The sequence below is a fragment of the Thunnus thynnus genome, chromosome 1 (assembly GCF_963924715.1).
Source record: "Thunnus thynnus chromosome 1, fThuThy2.1, whole genome shotgun sequence".
Taxonomy (NCBI): Eukaryota; Metazoa; Chordata; class Actinopteri; order Scombriformes; family Scombridae; genus Thunnus; species Thunnus thynnus.
Genome location: NC_089517.1, coordinates 34,918,452 through 34,936,501, shown reverse-complemented (window position 1 = coordinate 34,936,501; position 18,050 = coordinate 34,918,452). Strand labels below are relative to the sequence as shown.

The 18,050-nt window shown below is 39.3% G+C and overlaps 1 protein-coding gene across 1 annotated transcript in view; it reads right to left on the bottom strand.

Moving 5' to 3' along the window:
• Positions 1 to 18,050, bottom strand: part of LOC137187452 (neural-cadherin-like) — a 265,262-nt gene that overhangs the window by 24,727 nt on the left and 222,485 nt on the right. Inside the window, exons 33-34 of the mRNA XM_067596339.1 lie at positions 8,147 to 8,327; positions 305 to 549 (exon numbers count right to left, since the gene is read on the bottom strand). Coding sequence (XP_067452440.1) covers positions 305 to 549; positions 8,147 to 8,327 — 426 coding nt within the window. The remainder of the gene's footprint in view (positions 1 to 304; positions 550 to 8,146; positions 8,328 to 18,050) is intronic.

Sequence of the window (18,050 nt, the reverse complement as noted above, 5' to 3'; positions counted from 1 at the left end):
ATGCTTCAAGTTAAGTTCTGCTCTGCTACATTGCAATGCCAATTTTTGAAGAGCAAAAATATTTGGGGCATGGCTCGGAATAATTGGGGCTGAGTCTCTGAATAATTGGCCCTAATGACTCCACTGGTTGGATTACTCTTTTTCCCTGGGCTTGTTTAGCATTTTTGTCTCATAGGGAAAGGCAGGATTCTATTACAAATTCAAAACACACACACAAAAATAAGAGCAGCCCTCCTGCTGTGCTTGCCCTTCTCAGTTTCCCTCCATTAATGTATGTATGACAGGCTGTGATTGCAATATCTACCCAGTAAGGCCATGAAGCAGATACAGATAGCGAAGAGGGAGCTGAAGCTCAGGCCCACGTCCTCCCTGTAGATGGCCAGCGTCGTCTCACAGTGGTGTCCCCTGTAACCCTCTGGGCAGTGGCAGGTGAATTTGGAGGGTGACTGGGCCACGCAGGTTCCTCGGTGACAAGGCCGCGTGGCACACAGCGTGTACACACAGGACTTCTTGGTCCCGTTCACACGGATCATGTGGCCAGGTGGACATCTATACAGAAAAGGTGAGCAGGGATGACAGGGAGGGGAAGGGAAAAAGGTGAAGACAAGAGGGTGGATTTTAAAGAAGAGGAAGAAAAAGAAAGGGGATGAAAAAAGGAGAAGAAAAGAATCATAAATTACATGTAGATAAGATCACTTAGATGTACATGAGACGAGATTTGATTAGATGAATTCATTTGAAGGAAGTAATTCATTACAGAGGCAGATACTTGATACATCAAGGAAAAACAGCATGTAAATGAAAGCAGAGGAACTGGCTGTTTAAAACAGTTACAACACTACAAGATAGGCTAAAAATAAACATGAATATATACAATAAAACAATGTCTTCTCAAATGTTTATTACCATTTCTCACTGCTAAAAAAATGCATTACTCATTCTCAGTGTTCTTCCACAGATGTATACCTCAATCGAGAATTAACTGGAAGAGATGAAAATGCTGACTGTGGCAGTGACAGTAACTAGGATGTGTTTATGCAGACAGGGGCACATTTTCTGCCTCACTTCAGAAAGCACCACTATAATTAAAAGCTCATTTGGGTTTAACAGCTCAAACAAACATTTTATGAGCCCATTAATCCAGTGTCCCATTCAATGTCTATGGAGCAGCTCCAGGCTGTACATTTTGATGACATCAGAGAGGAGTCTTGCCTCTGGTCTCTGGAGGTTTGCTCATGCTTATAAATATTGACTCAACTCTACTACGAACCGGCAACACTAAATTTAAAATGGTGTTTTAATTTATCTCATAACTGTTTCACGCGAGACACTAAAGGGTTAGACCATATTCAGAACAAATCAGGCAATGCAGCACAGCGCCACAGGCCTACTGGGCTCCGCCCACATTGGCTCATTGAAATGAATGGGTGATAATAGCCTCCTGAACTTACTAGTAGGTTTAGTAGGCTCCTACTAGCCCATATATTTGGGACAGATGTGTGAGGATAACACCAATTCAATAAGCTGATAACAGTCAAATTGGGTGTTTAATTTAGGGAGTCAGTATAGTCTTTGACCACTAGAGGTGCTGTAGAGCAGTGTTTTGATAAGTGTAGCACCTAATTGTTCACAGCTTATCTCCTTGTCTTCCAGCATGTGAACAAAGATGCACAAAAAATGTGGTGATGTGATACAATATTCTGCCAACTGCAGAGGAAACAATAGGCGGTAATGTGCCATAAAAGATAATGTCCAGCAAAACAGTAGAAGACCTCGATGTAAAAAAAAAAATTCAGGTTGCAAAAACAAAATATATTCAAAATAATCTACTGTAAAGTGATCCTTTAAAGCTACAGCACTTGATTTGTTTGGCCACTTGGAGGCAAAGGAACAAGCTGTGAAAAGAAAATTGACATTGTATCACCTTATAATTTTGTTATAGCAGCCTCTTAGCAAACAGTTGTCTGATTACACAAGATATGGAGCAACAATAGCATTCATTGGAAATCATGTTTCTGTCCGTCCCACAATATTCCCTCTCTTTTTAGCTCCATTTTGGTCTCCACCAACTCCTAAGAAAAATATCTGGGGGTTTAGCAGCTCCACTATATTCATCATAGGTCATTAACTTTGTCTGTCTGGCGTTTGGTGTTGGGTAAGTAGTGAACACTTGGTTTATCAGAGCTTTTTCACTGAACAGCTGCTACTGGAAATGATATTTATATTGTGGCCATTTTACTTAATAATATAACAAGACTGAGAGTTCACAGACACTTTTGTGGCTTTGTGAGGCTGTACTTAGGCACAGGTCTGCTTTCAAACGCTCACATCAACTGTATAATGATAAGATAATGCTAACATGTTGATGTTTTACCTGTATGTTTACCACATACACCAACTTAGTTTAGTGCATTAGCATTTGTTAATTAGTAATAAACACAAAGTAGGCCTAAAGCTGAGGCTGATGGGAATGTCTGCAAGGTCATAAATCAAAATATTGGATAAAATGAAATTTGAGCTGGTGATGGCGCTAGATGAAAAGACAAGGGAACAAAGTTATTTCACTGCAATCAATCCAATATCTGTTGAGATATTTCAATAAAAAACAAAAACCTCAACCTGCTGGTGTCACTAAAGAAAAAGTCAGTCAGAATTTATCCTTTGGGGACCATGAATGTCTGTTCCAAATTTCATGGCAATCTATCCAATAATTGTTAAAACATTTCAGTGTGGACCACAGCAGTGGGCTGAGCGACAGACATTGCCATTCCTAAAGTTATACCACTAGTATGACTAAACATATTAATTAGTGCAACTTCAAGGAGATATTAACAAAGTGTGACCCAATTTAAAGACACTGAAATAGAAAATACATTTATAGTTCTAACCCTGTGGCCTTCTATTTATTATTTAGTTATCTCTTGGTAAAAGCCAAATATGTCCAAAAATAATCTTAAGTATATTAGTAAAATAATCTTAAGTATTTCTTTTATCAAAATCCCTCTTTGTTCTTTTACTGTATCACACTGACCTATTTTTAATGACTCATCGAGCACTTGGTGCCATATACAGTACATACATTTATTGTAATTTATATCAAATCAAGTGTGACTTTGCATAACTAGCTAACCCTGTACCTCATATAAAACTGCTACAGACGGCTAGCTCTTTGGTCATATACAGCAGAGCAATATCAAAGAAGGAGGTGTGTGTTTTTTCAGCTGGTAAAAACTTAACAACGCTGGTGAGGAAGGACAACAGTCAACAGTCCTCTGCAGCTCTGCATCACTCCATATCTGCTAAGACATATCCACTTTTAAGTGATCCAATGAAATAAGATGGATTGGATTGAATCCCTCTCGTAACTACTCTGCACCTACATATTTTGTTTCAATCAGAAATACATCTCATCATGGAAGCTAAAAATGTTCAAATTGCTGTAACACTGTAATTTTAAAAATGCTAGCAGTGTTCAAAGTAAGTAAATAAATGTTATGTTGAGTAGATTCCACGAGAACATATCTTTGCTATTGTTTACTAAAAGTATATGTTTTTACAGATGCTTTACTGTAAGTGGTTCGAACAAATGCAACCATTTATTTGTATTTCATGGTCAGCAATACAACGTTTAGGAGTCTGACTGAACTTTAGGTACTAGAACTGGTATAAGAGAGATATTTATGTTTCAATTTCACAAAATGACACACCTTGCAGCAATGGTGGTCATCATACAAACTTAACTCTAAGCCAAAATATATGCTGGAAAATGTCATGTATTATACACTGATAATCTTGAGATCTGTTCATGTAACTCGTCTCCTTGGTGCCAAAAGCTTCTCTCTCGTCTCCATCGTCTACAGAATGCAGGTGTTAGGAGATTTTAGTGCAAACAAGAATGGAACATGCTGTAAAATTGTCTGCCATTTGACTTTTTTCTCTGCTCTCTATCAGCTGCAGAACTGATTTTAGGGTTTTGCTCATTGCTTTTACAGCAGCATTTCAACACAATGTACAGTACATTCATTCCTGTGAGAGCCTCAGACAGGACTCTTCTGGCTATTTCAGTGTAGCGCTGAAACTAAATGGGATTTTATTTTTGCCATAAGGTCCAATATAAAGTGAAATGACTTCTCAAAGGCAACCAAAGTCAGTAGCATCTGTGAAATCACTCTTCATAGATATAAATTACTCTTCTTATTGCAGCTGTAAATGCCAGCTGAAACACAACATTGTAAAAGGTAATTAACCATAGGTAAGATAATTATGCCACAACAAAAGTTCAGCGTTCAGTATTCATTATGCCAGGTTGGAGTCTGTGTAGGTGTTGAATACACGCCTGTCAGTCAACAAGACAACAGTGCTTCTCTTTTCTCTGATCATTGCCTGTCTTTAGCCATGACTGGAATCATTGCTGTGGCAAGTATGTTATCATTACCTAGATGAGCACGCTCACTCAGTAATTAGTTAACGGTGTGTTGTTGTGGAAGCTTCTGACACCTGATCATTTTTGCTTTTGACAAACCTCAGAATATAGACAGTGAAGGGAAAAATGACAAGAAAACACGTAACGTCCCTCAAAATGAGGGACGTTACGTTGTTTTTGTATATATTTGTTTTTTCATCTTATTACTTCTATACATTTTGACCCTTCACTAAGCCCTGCCCCCCTTAGTTACAGTTTGCAATGATAAGTGGTCAATTTTAATCTCAAAATTCATAAGAAAACAAAAGCATGCTTCTCATTCAACAATCAACTTTGTCAGCTGAAATGACAAATCTCACTTAAAAATTTTATCAGCAGTTAGCTTTAGCAACCCTAACTCATTGAAGTTAGAAGTTTTAGAGTTTAAGGAGAAAATGACTTTGAGGATTAAGGACTAACTGATGAGTTTAGAAAATGTAACACTGTTGGGGCTGACAAGTTTGGCTGGCTTGGAATGTAAACATCCCCAAACCAAATAAAAAGTGACCAAAGTTGCTACCGTTACTCGAAATTCCACCTCACACTGAATGTGTCTGTCCTGAACAGGGATTTATATAACCTGTAATCCACAGAATAGTTTAGTTAGCTAATGATGTGTTTTTTGGCCTTGAAAGTAATGTAGGTTACTTCTCTAGGTAGTGTGACAGCCCTAGGCCTTATGAAGTCTAATGAAGCTTGCACCGTGACAGTAGTAAGTTAATTAGCCAGCCATGCTGCAACCTCCAATGTTAGGGGTTCTTGTTTGAGCAAATCAACACACTGTTTAATCCATTCCATATACTTTTGTTTTTTTAGTTTTGGAAAGAGTAGGAAAAAAGACACCACCCTTCAAACTCTTTAAATGCAGAGTATGGCTATTACTAAAGCACCATGCAGACAGCTTCAGCATTTGGAGAAATACAAAGCTTGACAGACCTGTCGACCCTAATTAGGGTTACTAATCTATGATTGGACAATCGCTGTTTGGGGCAGAGGTTAAGCAAATGATCATTTCATAGAAACACATTAATGTTTAAAAAAAGAAACTCAAATATAACAATGAGAAATCAGTGTATGTGTTTATTTGAGCCCTGAAGAGAATGTCAACACTACAGTACAGTACTATTTGACTTCTGCACATTTACATGATCCCCCTGTGAGAGTAAAAGGTATCAAACATTTAGGATGAAGGACTCACTCCCAACACTTAGTACTCTCAATCATCTTCAAAGGTTCAGGTCAAGTGGTGAAAAGAAAACAAGGCGAACAAGCAAATGGAGTCAGAGTTTGTGAGTGTGTATGTGTGCATTTATGTGTGTGTGTGGCAACAGTACAGGGGTTAAAAAACTGAGCAAGAGCGAGCAAAATAAGAGCCATACAAACCAAGAAATGGAGGGGCAGAGTGCGAGAATGAGAGCCGTTGTAAAAAAAAAAAAAAAAAAAAAAAAAAGAAATCGCCTGGTGGATGAATGATGTGGGTGAGTGGATGAGAGGATTGGGGAAAAAAAGGGAAAGGCAAGATTGAAAGCTAGGTAGAGACTGAATGGAGGCTGATGTTTCCAGTGGCAGAAAAATTGCTGAGATTAGTGTATGTGGCTAAGAGCACTTGCCGTTTGATTCGGTCTGTGCCAGAGGAGAGGGTTGTTAGTTTGCTGCGGCTTTTCACTGCACATTTCCCATTACGCACTAACAAACAAGCTAACCTGCATACAGAAAGTCATACAGAGGTGCATGTGAAATGTTGATCAAGCACGAGTCTGAATCCCATCAGTATCAGAGGGCTGGGAAAATCATTTATTTTCACCTTCAACATTTTAGGCATTTAGCTTAGTGAATGAGCAGGTGGGGCTCCCTGCCTTATTCATTGCCTTTCAATGGCAGACATGGCTGTTACTGAGCGCATTGGCTCTCATGGGGTTTTCACTTTTGAAAGTCTCTCTGAGGCCATGTTCAGACTGACAATAGCAACACCTCAAAAACGCAGCCCTCCTGTTCATTTTAAATGAGACAACAGTGATAGTGTAGAGGGGGGTGCAGTGGCAGAGAGTGCCGTCAAAAAAGCAGTGTCATCTGGCAAAAAGTTGATTCTGGCTCAACTGTGTTGGCTAATCTTGTTTACCTCACAATCACTCAGTCTGGGCAGAAAGTTACGGTTGCCAGAGTTGTACACTCCTGCCTCAAAGAGTGCTGCTCCCACCGTGTCATTACGTTTGATAAGCCTTAAAAAGGGACCTCCTAGTTTAAATTTCATCCTCTCACCCATAACCTGTGGCAACACGCACCCTACTGTGTTTCTTACAACTAAGCCTCCCTGGTGCACATCCATGTTTTTCATTTCCATTTTAATGTTGTTAAGTGATGCGAACAAATGATTTTGTGCTTTCGGAGTTTACTTTGACAATTCTGCCAAAATGACAGATGTGTGCAGTGGCCAGTGGTGCCATTGTGATGTCATATGCAATGAAGCACAGTAGGAATGACTTTGAAGCTGCTCCACAGTATTTCTCCTCTGTCAGACAGGCTTAATAGCAGAGGCACAGTGCTGATCTGAGTTCAAATGACACTCCTCCCTGACTAGGAGGCTAAATGAGTTTACTAGCTCATTTGTTTTTCAAACAGGAGATCACTTTCAAAGAATAAAATGAACATCATCATTACTTGCGGTGATCTTCAACCAGTTTGACACTTGGAGACTGTCTGGCAGTCACCTTAGATTTTTGTTATTTCAGTCTGTGGAGTTTAATCAAGAAAGTGAACAATGAGGCACAGCAAAAATTAACTATTTTAGGATAAGTATGCATATAAACATCCACACTCCTGAAAAACAGCTGACCATTCAATCAAACCCATTATAAAAGGTAGATTAAAGAATGTTGTTTAAGAGACAGAATTAGCTACAATCAGTTTGTGATCAATCTTTTATCTCGAACGATTAGCTTTACATTGTGGGAAAGGAATCCATCTGAGTCAGATTTCTCTGAGCCTCTTCAGCAATGTTTTAATGTTTTCCCCTTTAAATGTTACTACAGCCATTTACTATTGCACTTCCATTAAGCTGAAGGAAGAGCAAAGACAGATTAAAAAACAAGTAGCCCAAACTGATGAAGCAGAGGCTGAGACATTCTGACCTTTACTCACTAGAAAAACTCTGGATCCTACACTTCCAATAATGTTTTTCTAGGGAGTAAAGGTCCGTAGCATCATGTCATGAAACCTGGTAAATGCTCATGCCGTCATAAACTCCACATGGTTATTGTTTTCTATCATGCCAGCTGCAATTGTGTTTTCTCTGATTGTCCCCTACCTCAAGTGGATGGTAACTGGCACAGTGTCCTGTTGATAAGCCAGCATCTTTATGCACATGTGGTTGAGTGCTTGCAGTGCCATAAAATGGTTGTCATGGAATTTGCACAGACATTTCACCAGCTTTAAAACAAATAAAGGCTCAGGGGTGCTTTCTCTTCTACAATTTCCCTATTTTGTCTAGAGAGTAAGATTATTTAGAGTTTGTGAATGTAGCTGTGCACAAAAATAAAACCAAGGTCAAAAGCCCAGGGATGACTTATATGTTTGTGTCTTTATGCCTTTGTGTCAAAAGGATGAGTCTGTATGTAGAACAGCCAAGAGTGAATGTGCCTGACTGTATACAGTAACATTTCCGTGCATATGGGTTTGTGTGTGTACCTGCATTCGTGCACTCTCCACAGGTCAACACAGGTGAAAGGGGGACTACATTGGTTCCTTTTGCAGGAGTCAGATGAGCACCCCTGGGAGAGGCCCTGCATGCTGACCTGGGAAACCCCATCACGTGGCTGACTGTCCAGTGGCATGTAGCGACCGTTGAGGCGTAAATCCCTAATGCAGCCTGCAGGGGGAAAATGGAAAAGAGGGTTCAGTGGAATAAGAAATACACTGCTATCTGCATTCACCTACCCCGGCACAAAATGAAATTTAAGTTTTACCTCATGCAGTTGTTGAATAGTAGAAACAGTAGTATTACAGAGTATTACAAACATGTTCTTGATAGATTGTTGGCTTTTTTTTTTTCTGCTGGAAAGATTTTTGCATGAGCTCCTTGTTGTAAGCTGTTTATTGCAGTGTCTGAAAATGCCATTCATACTCTTCAAGGAAATCACTGAGAACACTTAAGGCAAAGATTTGCATACATGTTTGATACTGCAAAATGTGCTCCATGTAGCACTGATGGCTGCGCTGTTTACACCTGTCACTGCTTCACTGGGTTACATGCCTGAGACATTTGCCAAAGGGGAGCAAACATATCGGAAAGACTGTTTTCAAAATACTGCACGCAGTCATTAGAAATTAAATTGCTCAAGCAGAGAAAAATTGCAAACAGAGGCAAAACGCTTTCACTTGTAACACATCTCAATCCTATGTGTAGTTAAAGATATTCCCAGTTTATTACAACTTAGATCTTTTTTTAATAGGTTAGGCCATTATTTCACTTTTATAACCTTGTAATCCAGCCCATTCTCATTCCCAGGGCGTCAAATACGGACACTTTGTCACTTCACTTGGCATCTGATACTGGCGCAGAGGGCACCATTTAGTGTCTAACTCCAATGTAAACCTATCTGCGTCATTATTAGATGCCATGAGATCGATGACGTCTATATAAGGAGGAGGAGGAGTTGGGTTGGGTGGATGGCTAGATAGTTAGATGGCAAAAAGTGGACTCTGCTGCAGGAGACCACTGTTTGTTTCTCACTTCCTGCTTCCCACTGCGAGTATCACGTTTCGAACCATGACTCGGGACAATTTTTTGTCATGGTGTTTACCATTGCCATGACAACATTTCAAGCAATCATTTTACCCCAAACAATGACCTTTTCCTAAACCTAACCAGACCACACCAATCGCTCTGAGTGTGTAATACTGCTGCAGATGGGTTCATGTTGGATTTAGTTGAAAGCCCGGTGCTTCGCTATACAGACACCAAAGGGAGCCTTGTGTGTCTGCATGAGATGCCAGAGGGGCGTGACAAAACATTGGTATTTGATGACCTGAGATGAGAGTGAGTTGTGTAATCACCAATGTAATTACTGAAATCTGGAAAAATAGTGACATTACTAATCAAAAGGGTGCATTGGATACACTGTATGTTGCAGTGAGAAGAGTATGCCATGTGAGTTTAGTGACAGACTTGACTTAATTGCCTGAATTACTATATCTTGCAGGCTCTGCTTCATTTCTGCATGCATAGTTTGCTACGCATTGGGCATGGGCCCTAATTTCAGGTCTACATTAATAATATGGTAAAACAGTATTTTTAACAACCTGTCTAATCATCTGAACAATGGAGTTTCTTACCCTGTCTGACCTTATCTAACAATGTTGTCCTGTTCTAATGTTGTAATAAACCAGAACTATCCTATTGCAATAAATTGTGCTAACCTGGAATCCTGGCAGGCCTGACTGAAACACACTGGCATATTATAGCACTTACAATACACTGGCATTATCTCGAAAGTGACGGATGAGAAATTGTAGCAGCTTTAAGATAAATGGTAATTAATATTGAATGATTTCTGGCTGATTTGCATGGCTACAATGCACACATTGATTTATGATGTACTACTAGCTGATCTAAGTAAGAGCTCATGAAAGTGCAGCTTGCACTATTCTGAGTTAATAATAATTCATATTTTGTACAAGCCCATAGAGAAATACCAACATGTTTTTCTTACTAACAGGTCAGTACAGTTCTCGAGTTTTGTTTACCAGCAGCTGAGGTACTGCTTAAAGGTCTATGATGAAGATGATGAAGTAGGATGGAAGGCCAGCAATGTGAGCCTGTGGAACAGGCTGCTGGGTTTACCAACCAACAGGGTTGCTAGTGAAATATTTTATTGGGTTTTGTCTGTTGGCGGTGAATGGGCATCCAAAATATTTGACTTACTAGAGGATTGTAGACTTGAAAAAAATGATTTCCAAAAAGCAAATGTGGAAGTGAAGGAGTTTAAATACCAAGTCTAAATGCACATAGTCACGGGCAGAAGAAATCTTGCAAAAGCCAAATTGAGAACTGTTTATTTAAGAAAGATTACAAATGTGAAAAATATGTTCACTATAAACTTCCCACAGCTCGAATGTGGTATTTTGAAACTAAGGGATACAGAGGTGTGATTGAATATGAAAGAATTTGTGAATAGTGTGAGCTGAATGAGTTTGAGAACAAAATTAATGTCATTCTTTACTGTCTTTATATCATGATTCATGACAATATTGTTTAAAAAAGTTCACGTCCTTGGTTTAGATTTTATAGGCATTGAGAGAGGAGCTTTAATTGAATACCTTTTTGATAATGTTTTGGATTTTCTGAATATCTTTCTAAAGCATGGCAGCGGAGAAGAAAAGTAACTTATGATAGATAAATTCCTCAGACTCTGTTCTACATGAATTTCAGACTATTGGTTTATGAACTGGATCAAATATACAGTGTTTGGCACTAATGGATGCAGATTTTAGATTTTGTTTTGTTAGAATTTGTGTATATCGTCTTGTGCTTAGGGGGCTGTGTTTGTGTGTTTGTATATATACATTTTTATTGTGGGATATCTCCTGGAATGTTATTTGTGGGAGATTTATGTTTATGCTTATGTTTATATTTGGATGATATTTTTGTATTATGCTGTTAGATGATGGTGGGTTAATATGCCTGGATGTTTGGTTTGTTGTTAATTAATGGGTCTGAATAATTCCATGAGGGATGGGTCATGTAAATGACCAGACACAAAAATAAAATATTCATTCATTCAATATCTCATTAAGTCATTAAGTCTCAGTGTAGCGGGTACTGCTAAGGTGTTATCATGGAGCAGAAGTAAGCCAGTAAACTCCTGAGGACACATATATCTGCTTTCTTCTGTTCTCATCACTTAATTGTGAAGTTGGTGTAGTCAGTTAACATCTCATTCCCCTTCTTTCACTATTTGATAAGACACATTCATAAAAGTGAATTCAGACCCACACACACATGCACTTTCCCTGCCACCCTCTATCAGGTCTGCCTTTTTTGAAGGGAAATGCTTTTAAAGTCCATTTAATAAACACATGCATAGTCTCTTACTGCCTGAGGCACAGCTGTCTATGCCTCTCACTGTCTAACTCCAGGGAGCTCACTTTCTCTCTGTCTTTATCTCTCTCCATGGCTCTGACCTCTTCTCTCTATTATCATGCAATATCTAGCTGTTTTCTCTACTTCTATGTTTCAATATCTAAATTCTTTCTCCTTCTAAATCTTTTTACCTGCCAACATTTGTCTTTAGGTGTACATGTGTCCCCTATCACTCTCTTTTACTAGTACTGTGTGATAAACCAACAGTTTACAGAAATTGACATTATTTGACATCAGTTTGATCAGAGACTGGCTGTTACTTATAGAATACTCCTTTAATGTAACTGAAAGCACAACAACAAATCACATCTAACAATCTAGAGTGATTGGCAGCATGTGTGCTTGCTTCATTTATGTGGATTCATAAAAAACAGAGAAACTCTAGTCTGATCGTTCCACCCAACATAATTAACTATGAAGGCTCAGTCTTAAGTCCAAATACACTTTTCACATCTGTGTAGCTGCAATGATCTACAAAGGTCCACATCAAGTGAATTTTGTTATTTGCCCATGTTCCCCGCAGACCGTACTCGCTGACAAATGTGTGAACTCATTCTGCCTATGTAGACACCCAATTGGAGATATTTGCTTTACTTAAATTACCATCAGGTGTGCAGACTTTTGCATCACCACATTTTTCTTATTTAGTGGGGTATTCACTAAGACTTGAAATGTAAATGAGCCCAGCCATAGTTCACCTGATTTGCATAAAGTGCTGCTAAGTAAAAGCTGATGCCGGGCTGTTTTGACATGCATTGCACATGCCTGGAAAGGAATGGAGCTCAAATTAAACTCTTTTCTGCTTAACTTGGAATACTGGTTCAATGGAAGACACAGCAAGTGTGTACCCGGATAACAAAATTGCTGTGGCACAGATCCGGCCCACACCCGACACTTGTGGCACTTTTAGCCAGCCCACATACCGCGTGGAATGATGGCACTTGGGCTGTCCGCTTCTGTTTCCCAGCGAGCCGTATGTCAACCAAGAACAAACTAGATAAACCAGAACTGGCCCACATCCAGCGAGAGCACCGCATCTTTACCAAAAAAGGCATTTGATTTGGGATATTTGCCATATTTGCTATTTTACATGTGGGCCATTTCAGGCTCATGTCCATTTTGTCTGAGCCAGAAGAAGGCAAGCAGTGCCACATCATTGCCTGAAGTGGCCCACTTCTGTATGCTATCTGGGTATTCATCCCACATGCTCAACAAAAAGAACAGTGATTGTATTAGATCTGTGGGAGATTTTTGGTAAAACTTTTAAACTATTTTGACAAGTTGTTTTTGTAAACAGATAATATAATAGTCTACTTTGTTAGCTAACAATATCTGACTGCCTGAATCACGTTGCGCTGGATGGGATTAAGTGGCAACCTCCGGGGCTGAAAATTGAAGACAATGCGGAAGTGCCAAAAACTGCATTTCCTTGAATGGCCACTTGAGTCTAGCTCCAAAAGCGAGTCAATCCCCATAGACCTCCATGTTAAAATGTCTAACTTTACAGCAGAAATAAACCTGTTTACAGCCTGGTACAAAAAGCGACTTTGGTCTCTATAGCTAATTTCCCCGTTCATGACAAATGTACGGGGGGTGAATTTTTACATAACTCACCTGTTTAAATTTTATTAAGGTTTAAATTCATGCATAATTAAAGGTGTGACCACTTTGAGTGACAGGTGGGTGGCGTCACAGGCAAGTTGCTACCACGGTGACAATGTTGGTTAGGTCATTGGTTCCCAACTGGGGGTACCCCTACTCCTAGGGGTACTTGAGCAACTTGCAGGGGGTACGTGGGAAGATTGGGGATTACAATTTATTTCCAAAATGATAAGAAAACAGTAATTTTAGAAGCCTATTTCTACAATAGTACATGCGCGTCGCAACTAGTTCCCACCGGCAGGTGTCAACTGTTCTACTCTACTCTGTGAAGAGGTCACGTTCACACGCATGTCAAAACTGTGCACAAACCAACTAGTAGCAGCTAGCAAACATATCCATGTTTGCTAGCTGCTACTAGTTGGGCGACCTGAATCCAGAGCGACAGCTAACGTCCAGTTGCTGTCGCTCTGGATTCAGGTTTGGGGGAGCCTGGTGACAAAAGGCAAAAAAAGAAGCCAAGCCCAAACACTGGTAGTTCAGTGAAAAATGTATTTCATATGGATTTACTTGTACATATGCAGATCCACTGCAGCCACAGTACAGCGGCACAAGAGCACCAAACACTTTGGAAGTCTTGGTAAAACTGAGGACTTCTTTACTTGAAAACTGTCAGAATTCAAGTCAAGTCAGACTACACTCAAGAAAACAAGTGTGTCAAGCAAAGCAATGGAGACGTTGTATGCCATGTCACTACTTGTGGCTAAGTCAAAAAAGCCACACTCTATTGTCGAAGATCAAATTCTCCCTGCAGCCATAGTTTTGGCTGAAACTGTGATTGACATGAAAGCAACCGATGCACTCAAGACAGTTCCATTATCAAACAACACCGTGTCCCATCAGATTAATGATATGTTCATTAATATTGTTGGACAAGAGGTGAATAAAATTAAATGATCAGGTTAGCTCGCTTTGCAGTTGGATTAAATGACTGATGTTAGAGAGGCTCAGCTCCTGGCCTTTGTGCATTATAAAGACATGTCGGACATAAACAGGCATATTTTGTTTTGCAAGAAGCTTACAGGAAAGACAAATGACGGGGGATGAAAGCAATGATGGGGAGAATGCATGGGCAACTTGGGGGTGTGAAGATGGTAAACCCCAGCATAAAGTGGATGCACTGTATTATTCACCGGGAGACACTCACCTGAAAGAGAATGAGTCTGGACTTGAGTGCTGTTTTGGATGATGTAGTTAAGGTGATTAATGTAATTTGGTCCAGGCCAATGAATCACAGGGTGTTTCAGACTCTTTGTCATGACAGTGGGTCAGGACACAAGCAGCTACTGTTTCATACCGATGTCCGCTGGATGTCTCATGGCAAACGCTACTAAGACCAAGGTGTTTGTTTTCATGAAAGAGCGCTTGCATCCTCTTGTGGAAGTGTTTGAGAACAGAGTAGGTTGCACGTCTGGCAAAGGGGTACATAAGACAAAAAAGGTTGGGAACTACTGGGTTATGTAATGTAACCATGGCATAACACAGATTCACAGAGCATAGACATAGCTGTAGCTGTTGCTATTTCAATGTGTTTTCAGTTCATGAAAGTTAATTGTAACATTTTGGTCGCCTAAAAAAGTGTTTGGTTGTACTAAAAGACCCTCAAAGGAGTCGGATGTTCAGTTTTTTCTGGTAAGTACATTTTGTTTTAATGGTTTTAAGCCTGTTTTTCACCTGTGAAAATTAGCATTAGCATTATCACAGTTACCCATAGGCTGTAAATGCACCCTTCTAACCAAGCTAGCAGCTAGCAGCTAGCGTTAGGGTCAGCTCCACCCTATCGTCCAAGTATATCACTTCTGGCTCCAAAAATCCAAAATGGCAATGGTCAAAATGCAAACTCAAGGCTTCAAAATGGGAGTCCACAAACCAATGGGTGACACTCAGGTGGCTATGTCCATTATTTTTTACAGTCTATGGATGGGAGCTGCTCAGCCATTAAAAGTCAGGAAAGTAGGCAGAAGCAGCCTGAGGGAAACAGAAAGATAAAGTCGTGTGCAAAATAGAAAAAAAAAATAGACTGTTGTCTCTTGTCTTTTGTTGCTGAGCAGAGAGCTCTGCTAAAGTTACTTTTAAACTGTGTCTCTCTCACTGTTTGTCTCTCTTACAGTCTCTCTTCCGTTGTGTGTGCGCTAAAACAGTGCTAACGATTTTATACCTGCTTTCCCCAACTTGGGTTGTGGGTGCAGATGAAGAACAGCTGGTATAGAAAAAAACTGCTGGTCGTGTGGACACAACACAAGCAACTTGTTCCATCAACTGAAACACAACTATGTCATACAATAAAATGAGTGCATAGCCAAAACATATTAATGATGGAAAGATGACTCACAAGAATACTGCTTGTCTGTTGTAAGAGTGGTGCAGCTCTTTTGATAGATAGTGTGTGTGGTGAGCATGCAGGCAGGACAGGCAGGTGAGTTGGCGATTGGACTGCAGTCACACAAAAATGCTACAGATCCTCAAGAACTTAGCAGAGTCCCTGAGTTTATTTACTAGATGCTGACTAGAGCGAAGACGGTTTTAACTCCAAAGGAACAGTAAACTGGTGTCCACTGCACTTCCCAACCACAGTCTGGAGGGTGAGCAAGAATGGTTAAAGCTACACAAGCATTGGCTAATTCCAGCCCAAACCTTTAAATATCCCAGAGATGGAATCATGTAATAGAAACCAAATGTGTCACAATGCATGATTTTTTGTTTATACTTCAGTATAAAAAATGAGTAACAGGTTGATTGCAAAGAAGGATAATCTTGTACACAGGTGTATTTAAAAAATATGTTGTTTTGTTTATTGTCACTGTGGTAAATGTGACATGTGACAAGGATATAAGCACATAAATTCCATTTTTTTCACTACTGACAAATCGTTTTTTCACATATTTGAACAAAAGGTTTCAAATGTGTTGTGTAATCTCTCACACACATACCACACAACTGCATATACACACTTTACACACACATGTACATGCAGACACCCGGCTGTGGGGACAGCCATCATCCCAGCTAACAATGAAGATGCATTTGGGTGAATTAGCCATTAAACTGTCATATCAATCATTCAACAACACATAAAAACATCACAATTCTCCCTTGAAAAGAGTGCATATAAATAGATAAAAGGACCTATTTCTGGTAGCACTTTTCAGGAGAAATACTTGTTAAACTGTCTCACATGCCCTGAACGACACACCACCATTTTCACTTTAGCCTGTAACACATATAAAAGACAATGTAACTAACACACACACACACACACACACACATGAATAGAGAGGTTATATACAGTATAGCCAAGGTGGTGTTTGGATAGTGCCTAGCAAACATTGGTCAGTGTTATTTTACTATTTTGCCATTGTATGATCTGTCAGTTCTCCGATGAAAGGGACATTCAGCAAGATTTATACTGTTGTGTGACATAACCTTTCTTCCATTCTCTGCAGAAAATGTTTACCTCTTCACAATTCAGCCCTGCTAGCATTCATCTGCCTGAGTTTTGTAAGGCTCTCTTGGACAATGAACTGAATCATCACTGCTTTTTGTCCTCCCTTTGAAAATAAATCTCACTGTGCTGCTCTGTAGAATACCATAAAAAAAGACATTCCTTGGCAAAGAATGAGAACAAATGAGGATTATTGGGATGGTTTGCACTACCAACCAGCAATTAAAAATTAAAAGAAAATCCAATTTGCACAATTGGGACTGATGGTTGATCCAAATTATCTAGTAATTTGGGTGCGCTTCTCTTTTTATGTGATAACCCTTCCTTATCTAATTGTCCATTGTGATTAGATTAACGACTAGGAGAAAAAATAATCCTTGGTTATGTCTGCACATAATATTTTGATAAATGGTTACCATGTTAAAGGAAACCCCATTTTTCTTACAACCTTGGTCTTATTTCCATTGTTTTTATCCATAATTTTCAGTATTAAGGATAACAGTTTACCCCCACAGAGATATGAGTATGCAGCAACTAAGCAACACAGTTTTACCTTTGAGTCCATTTGGGACAGCAACACCAATAATCATACCTTAACTACATCTCTGGAGCTAAAAATTAAAAAGAACGTCTAGGTTCATTGTAAAAAAACAGAGACATCTATCTAAGCATTAGGTCTACTAACTTCATAACTGAACTGAACTTGTTTGGTCTTTTGTGACATTTTGTGACAGGCTTCATCATTTCTACTGAGTGGTTTAGAGTTCCAAGTATTGCAATCATAAGCCCTATTCACACAGGACCAGTATTACCTGGGGATCTCTAGTAATTTGTAATAATTGTGATCATCATCATCGTCATCTGTGATCTTAATCCCATGCAAATCTCCCATGTCTGTAATTTGTAATATAAAAATTCCACCGCAAATGATCATATTTCACCAAACACAGAGGTCATGTGATAATATTAGTCCTGTACGCATCAGTGTTTTTTAAAACAAAAATTTTATGTATGCTTTGTTGATTGCTATGGTCAAGGGACATAATTCAAGAAAAGTTTCTTATACCATAGGGGTTGGTATTAGTACTATACTACTAGTAGTTGGACTACGGAGTGGTTAATGACATTTGGATGAAACTGCCTATCAAGCCAGTAAGGCCAGCCAATGCAGGTTAGACTAGGACTGGGTGATATATCGCATTAATTAGAATTTCTGTTTTTGCACAATGGGTAAAATTTCTAAATCATGAAAATCGAGTAAAATATGCACAGAAAGTTTATTTTTATTCAAAAAAGTAACATAGATGATAACTGCTACATTAGCTGTTTTGAGTCATGACAGTCCTATA